We start from the raw sequence: 7,899 nt of genomic DNA, 5'->3' as shown, positions 1-7,899 counted from the left end.
AATATGTTAACAGGGAAGTTCGTGGTCAAAGATAATTTTAGTTTTTTTGGTTTTTTTGGTTTTTCTCCGGTACCAGGAACCGAACTCACGACCTTGCGCTTGCCAGGCAGGCGCTTTTGCCGCTGAGCTAAATCCCCAGCCCCCCAATAAAAGTTTTTTTAAAAATTAAAAGAAATAAATGAATAACTTTTTAAAACTATAAAGCAAAGAGGAAAAAAAATCTCTGGATAAAAATCTGTAATTTTATCTGCATGCAATGAACACCAATATTTTTGATATTTTTCTTGTAGGTTTATTAACCATACATTGTTAGCCCTTCATATTTGTTTTCTATATCTGTGGATTCAACTAATTTCAGATAAAAATATTTGGGAAAGAAAAATTTTTAAAAATGAAACAAAAATTAAAGTTTACAGCTTACAATAAAGGAAAATCTATTTAGTCATGAATGTACAGTAAAGCTAAATTCAAGAAATATTTATTAAGGTACTTATTTGCGACTATTATAGTGAGAGCTGTAAAAGAAGTATGCCAAATAGATACAAAACTCATTAAAAAATACTATCATTAAAGAGTCTGCATGCCTGCATCTAACACTTTGGTGACACGCACACAAAACACACATACATATGGTAAATATACTATTAGCCTAATTTTAACTAATTACCTATTGTTTAAAATTATCGTAGGTTATTTGATCCCTAACACAAAAAAAAATTAGTGTAGGTAAAAACACCTAATTTTACATGTTTTACCTAACTTTCTTTGGTTTATTCAAATATGTATGCCAAAGATTTATGTAAAATACATATTTGATATATATTAATAAACATAAATATGTAATATATATATATTTAAATTATCAGATCACATGATTATGTAACTAAGTGTATGAAGATTTTAACCTATAGATGAGATTAATGTGAGGTGGGCTGTAAGGATCAGGGAAGGCTTCTTAAAAGAGGCAGTTCTTGTTTATCAAGAATAGGTGCAGCATGCAGTGAGAAGGCACCATTAAGAAGTTGACTTGGCTGAGGAAGAAAGTTTACTAAGTGAGGAGAAAAATAAATGTCTACAGTCTATTTATAGAGCACAGTGCCTTACATACAACAAGCGTTCCACAACAATGAATGAATAAAGGAAGTTGACAGCATACTAGATCTTATCTGGTAGTCTCAGAGTAAGTTTTTCAGCAGAGGAATACCTTTTTACAAAGAATGACCTGGCAGCAATAGTCTCCCAAAGAGGTTACTCATGAACCTACTGCAATAAATCTTTATAATTTCCTTTCATACTTCCTTTTCATTTCCCTTAACTTTGTACAAATATTTCATATATAATTTTCTTAATTTTGTAAATTCTTTGAACAATCACTGCTTCTGACTTGGATGAGTCCTTTACATTGTTTTAATGCAACAAAAACTAATGATGCAGGTGGGCATGGTGGCACACACCTGAAATCCCAGCACTAAGGAGGCTGAGGCCGGAGAATTGCCTGGGCTACATAGTAAGTTCAAGGCCAGCCTGGACTACATTTCAAGACCCTGTCTCAAAAAACAAACAAACAAAAAACTAATGATGCCAGGAAAAAAGTATGTTACACAAGAAGGCTTTGTAATGCAGTCTATCTCTGACACATGAACGATTAACAGACCTAAGTAGAATCTCACAGCAATAAAAGGTATTGCAAAATAATCTGTCCTTGTCTATGGTATAAGAACTACCTCTTCTAAGATTCTTGCTTTCAGATACCTGAGAGTGCTTCTCCTCTTTGCAACACTTCTTCAATATTGGCCACCATGATCCTCTGCACATCTTGTAACTCAGTGTTGATGGAGCCTAGGTTTCTCCGGGCACGACTGTCAATGTAGAGCTTCTTCGTCTTCTGAATGAAGGTATCTAAAAGATGAAGAAAAGTGACCATTAACAACAACTTTTTTGTCTACCAAAGAAATGAAGTTGGGAATCAGAAGTTCTCAGTTTATTCCTAGATCTCCGCGACTCCGTGGAGTGACTCCGCGGTTTAAACACTTGGAGAGAACATAAAAACTTATGCTTTGGTTCTTTCACTTGTAAAATGTAAAGATTCGAATAGATGACCATTCAGGAGAAAAGTCCTTTGGGTATCTCTGAATTGGAGGATTTACTACCAGAATTCTTAAAGAAACTAAAATCCACTAGCATAAGCCTTTCCTGAAAGTAGAAAATTTCAAACTGTATTTGAAGGATTCTTCAGGTTTTATTACTTAAGTCTAATACCTTCCCTAAAAGGATACTGGCAAAAAAACCCCTCTACCATCATTGTAGCTAACATGGTTGAGAAATATTCAATTGAAATATTGTCTTTAATATACTTTCCCAAGGTGGCTCTGTTCTTAAACTTCAAGTAAAGCAAACATGAGATCAAGAATTTCCCAAAATACCAATATAAAGCTGCAGTCTCATTCATCTTTAGCCTATGTATTTCTCAAAACTATAAAAAGAATGATTTATCTTTAAAGATATTTTCAACTTTGGTAAAATATGAATGAATGTGTACTGAACATCTCTTATTTGCCTCTTTAGATGCCCTTTCTACCCTTCTGCACCTTGCTTTCTCCCTCGGGAGCCTAACCTATATGGAGCACATTAATGGGCTCCTTCCCCTCTGGTTTCCAATTAGGATCAGGCAATGAAGGAACCATAACAGTAGGGAAGAAAGAGGACAGATAGTGATGTCAGAGTATTTATTCCCATCTCCCAAGATATCACTTTGGGTTCACAGTATTCTTCTACTGCTCTTCTCAAGTTAGTCTCCTCTATAAACGTTCTTTCTCAGGTCCAAAAAGTGATCTTTTCCCTTAAACCTTTAGCCCTGGGGATGGTAACAACTAATGTGTTACTGATCCCATGTTACTCTATCTTGTGGTTCTCTTATAGCCTATGCATACCTTTGTGTACCATTAAGCTAATCTGAGTGTACCACTAATTTCCTGTGTCATCCATTTTTTAAATTTGGGTTTACTGAGCTGTTAGTAACTACAAAAATAAAAATTTAAAAACTAGACATTATATAATTTAGCACTTGGAGAGTTTACAGTTATGAAATACCAGAGTGTTTTGTCAATTTTTCTCTATTTCTATAAAGCAAGATGGCCCACATATCCAGCAAACTTGAAATATTTCAAGAAGTCTAAGGTAATAAAGCTAATTTCTTTTTTAACTAAAGATATCAGGCTGATCCTACTTGCACTCCTTCCCCATACTTAGTACATTTAGGACATTTGCTTTGATCCACTGCCATCAGATACTTTATTAGGCCTGACTGGCATTGAGTCTTTTATAATTCTTGTACAAATACAGACATCCATGCTTACTACTTCTTAATATAGTAAATACTACCTTCCAATACTATCTATACTATATATCTTCTAGTATTTTTTAGTAGACCTTATTCTACAAAAAAAAAAAATACCATTCTTTCTGGTTTCCAAATTTTGACCTCCATAAAATGTGTCCAGTTGCTAGTATGTGTCTACAGAGTAACTCAGCTATTACAAGCCAACTAAGTAGAGAACTTTGTGCATAATTCCTGTCACAAATGACAAGAATCAAGCCAAGCAGCAAATCTTATAGGGAAAAATCAAAACACAAGTTCTGTGGTAAAAAGATCAAAGGATTAGAGAAAAATCTAATTCAAAAAGACAGAAAGAAGTAGAAGAATTGGAGAGAAAGCAGAAGCCAAAATTTCAGTAGTAAACATCAGGGGGGAAAAAAAATGTGGCAAAGCTGGCATGGTGGCATACACCTGAAATCCCAGCACTCAGGAAGTTGAGGTAGGAGGATTCCTGTTAGTTCAAGGCCAGCCTGAACTACATCATGAAATCCTATCTTGAAAAAGCAAAAACGAAACAAACATGTCAGCTATTAAACTAGTGTAACAAATAGCTTCACCGTAGTTCAATCCCTTGAGAAGTAAGGGGCAACACTTACCAAACTCAATAAAGGAGTATGGTCTAGACACAGTAGGCACCTTCTTCCCATGTTGCTCATCAAATTCTGAATGTAAATCTTCTAGGTAGGCAAAAGCCAACTTTTTAGGGAAGGCAGCTTCACACAAAACCAAATAACACACTCCCTGCTCAATAATGTAGCTGGAGAGACAAAAAAAAAAGGCAAGACAAAGTTGTCTGTAAAGCAACTACATGAAAGTGACTAAAGCAGACTCTTAGAACCATTACAGGGCTTGTGATTTAGCTCAGTGGCACAGCACCCGCCTGGCAAGTGCAAGGTCATGAGTTCGATTCCCAGTACCGGAAAAACAAACAAAAAAACAAACAAAAAGAGCCATTATAAACTTCAAAATTTTGAGCCTAACACTTTTGAGGTTGGCTAAGTCACAAATCGAATGTCAAACTCCAAGTCCTTAGGAGTAGAAAACAAACCTCTTTCCATCATTAGAAGTATGTCCTAAAAGGAGTATTTATGTATTTATTTTTGTGGTAGCAGGGATTGAATTCATGATCTTTCACAAGTGCAACCTAGATCTTTATTTACTGGACACAGAAAAGTGTAACCTCAGTTGCAATTTATTTCAATTAATTAGAATTAATCTGCCTGATTTCCAGATAGGAGGACTCTGTAATACTGGAAACTATCTAACAATAGAACTAAATCCTTGTGTTAAGCGAGCTTCCTGGCATTCTGGAAGGAGCTATATGACTATATGCATGAACTATTCTTGGATAAAGCTTGGGCTACTAAGTGGCTTTCAAATTTCTTTTTACCTACAGTATTCTTTATTTCAGCACAAAATTACATTGAGAAGACTAATGTGTTCAGCAGATAAAATCAGACATTCTTTAAGTGGAGTTTAAAGGTCTGAAGTATTACTTAAATTCCTATCCCCAACCTTTCTATGTGACTCCTGAGGCATCCTTGAGCTCCATAGAAAATAAAGACTAGTACATGGTCTTCAGTCTCCTTAAATAATATTAGTAATATTGCTGTCCTATTACTTGCATAAACTCCTAAATTAACTGGTCTCCTCCCCTTCAAGCTATATCATCTTCTATACCACTAGTTTTATTCCCCAAAAGTAAAGAGGACCATATTGACCAGCTTACAAATTCCACGGGTTTCCTGATACCTATAAGATAAAATCATATTCCTCCATACTTATAGGATATCTTCTAGGAAGATAACTAGAAGGGGAATAGCTGTGTCAACTGGAATTTCTATTTTTAGGTTTTTGAGGAATCTTCACACTGATTTCCACTGTGGTTGTACAAGTTTACCTTCTCAACAACAATGCAGAATTCTTTTTTCCTTGCATCCTGGCCAGCTTTTGTTCTTACTAGATTTTCTTATATAATCATCCTTTGCAGGATAAAACAGCATCTCAAAGTAGTTTTACTTTGCATTTCTCTAATATCCACAATATTTCTAAAGGATGTATTTATTTATTATTGAATGATGAGTACAGAATTTATTACACACAGGTTAATGGGTTAAAATTATTGTAAGCCCTTATTAAATAAACAAAGTTATCTTTACTTTTAGAAAAATTGTTACTATTCTTATAAGGTGTTATATTAGTATCTTTTGTATTTAAATGATCCTAAGAAATCAGAACTATACTCACTGAAAAGTCATGGCTCCCGCTTCCAAGGTACATCTTGTAGGGGACTGTTCATTCAACTTTCGAAAGAGCTGCTTAGCCTGACTCTGATACTGTTGAAGGTCCCGGCCAGACTGAAAGAAGATACTGCCATTTAAGAATTTTTGACAGAAAGAAGCTGTAACAATTAGCAAGAAATGTCATGATATTATGAGGACACTACGTTAAGTTCTTTCATCTACAGGTTAATATGAATTGTCTTAATGAAAGAAAAATGGCCTACTCTTAGAACAAACGGAAAGACCTAACATCTAGTTCTTCAAAAAGACCACATTTTTTTTGATAAAAGCAAAAGTGTGTATCTCAACTACATTTGAGGTACTCTCAATGTTCTTTCCACTATTAGGTCAGTACCCTACTCCTAACCCACTGCACTTTCACAGTTACTAACAGAGAACTACCCAGCATGCACTCTACTCAGGAGAAAATCTTGGGAACAAAAGACTGGTGAATCTCATTTCTATGCTAGAGTATCAAGTAAAATCTTCTTCAGAATGCTGTATTATTGAGCACTTAAGCAAAACTGAATGTGCATACCTGTGTGTGAAAATTACACAAACACTATGACTGTAACTATGCAAAAATGAGCAGCTTAGAACAAAGACTGAAAAGTTAAATATCCTTTACTGCATACACTATTCAGTTCTCATGTCTGGATAGCAACTTTGAATAGTGAGGGATATATGCAAACAAAAATAAAAATAATGACTTCAAATAATATAGTCACAGGTAATATGTCCCTGAATAATTTTTAAATGCTGTTATAATTAATGAGGGGTTCACTAGAGAAAGTTGTGTAATTTTGTTTTCCTTTACTGCTAGAACTCAATGCAGGGCTCATATATACTACAAAAGTGCTTCCTACTATAGTAGTGTCATTTCAAAAGAAAAAAATCAGACCTTGTAGCCTAGTAGACACATAGGGGAAAAGAAATGCATGAAGAATGTGAAGCACATACACATTCTTTATTCATCCACAAACTGGTCAGGTCAGCAATAGTTTAAATGTTTGCATCCCTTCCAAAATTCATATGCAGAAATCCTAACCCCCAAAATGATAGCATTAAGAAGGAGTACCTTTGGGAAGGGATTAAAGTAGTGAGGCACCCTGATGATTGAAATTAGTACCCTTCTAAAAGATGCCAAGAGCTAACTGCTTTCCACCTTCTAAGGACCCAGCCAGTGACACCATCTGTGAACAAGAAGCAGGCCCTCACTAGACCCAAATTTGGCTGGCCCCTTAATCTTGGGTTTCTCAGTCTCAAGAACTAGAAAAATAAACTTCCGTTTTTTTATAAGCCACCTATTTTGTGGACACTGTTGTGATGGAAAGAAATAATTATTCTATTTTGCATTTATTTATTTTGGATTAAAAGGTAGAACATAGTCTCCCTTTGGTTGATTTTAATAACTAACTGTTGAAAAGGAAGTGTTTATACTACATTCTCTCAGGGTCTGAGTCCTAAGGTCTAACTTTGAGAAAGTATAAAGTAGAATCTTAAAATTCTAGATAGCATTCTGCTAAGCGAATAGTAAAAACAAGGAAGCAATGACAAAATGATAAAGTGGCAGGTCAGCAAATGCACAAGTTTAGAAAGATGGTGAACTGGAGATTTCAATATGAATAGGAGACAAATATACATGAGGCACACCAGGGATGTCAAGCGGAATCTACCTGAAGGATTAGCTGTAGGTTTACCTTTTTTTAGCACTGCTGTTATGGAAATCATTTGTTATATAATGCTACTCATTTGAGAAATATTTCTATGTCGACCTATGTATGTACATGTAGATATAGTTTTACATATTAAACTGTACTTGGCAATAATTAACATTATCAACATGTCACCATTATCATATGTTATGGTTAATATCTAAAATGTCCCCCAAAAGTTTCATATATTTAGAGATAGAGCTTTTGTAAGGTGATTGGGTCAAGGGCACTATACCCATGGATCAGTCCACTCATGAGTTCACAGCTGAATCTGCTGTTGCAAGGTACAGCCTGATTGAAGGAGGCAGATCACTACAGGCGTCCCTTTGGAGGGTGTATCTACCTCCCTGGGCCTCCACTCCTTCACTATTTGCTTCCTGGCTTGCATGGGTTGAGCAGCTTTCCTCTGACAACATTTTTGCCTTGGAGGTAGCCAGTCAGGGACTGAATACTCTGAAAACTATGGGCCAAAATAAACCTCTTCTTTAAATTGTGGCTATCTGTCCCAGTGATGGGAGAGTAGACT

General features: G+C 35.4%; 1 protein-coding gene across 1 annotated transcript in view; it reads right to left on the bottom strand.

Moving 5' to 3' along the window:
• Sec22b (SEC22 homolog B, vesicle trafficking protein) overlaps positions 1–7,899 on the bottom strand; it is a 28,264-nt gene that overhangs the window by 17,536 nt on the left and 2,829 nt on the right. The window contains exons 2-4 of the mRNA XM_005413480.2: positions 5,624–5,733; positions 3,973–4,133; positions 1,753–1,899 (exon numbers count right to left, since the gene is read on the bottom strand). Of these exons, the coding sequence (XP_005413537.1) occupies positions 1,753–1,899; positions 3,973–4,133; positions 5,624–5,733 (418 nt within the window). The remainder of the gene's footprint in view (positions 1–1,752; positions 1,900–3,972; positions 4,134–5,623; positions 5,734–7,899) is intronic.

This window comes from Chinchilla lanigera, unplaced genomic scaffold, assembly GCF_000276665.1.
Source record: "Chinchilla lanigera isolate Chin_1 unplaced genomic scaffold, ChiLan1.0 scaffold00167, whole genome shotgun sequence".
Taxonomy (NCBI): Eukaryota; Metazoa; Chordata; class Mammalia; order Rodentia; family Chinchillidae; genus Chinchilla; species Chinchilla lanigera.
The sequence above is the reverse complement of the archived record's forward strand: the minus strand, read 5'-3'. Positions and strand labels throughout refer to the sequence as shown.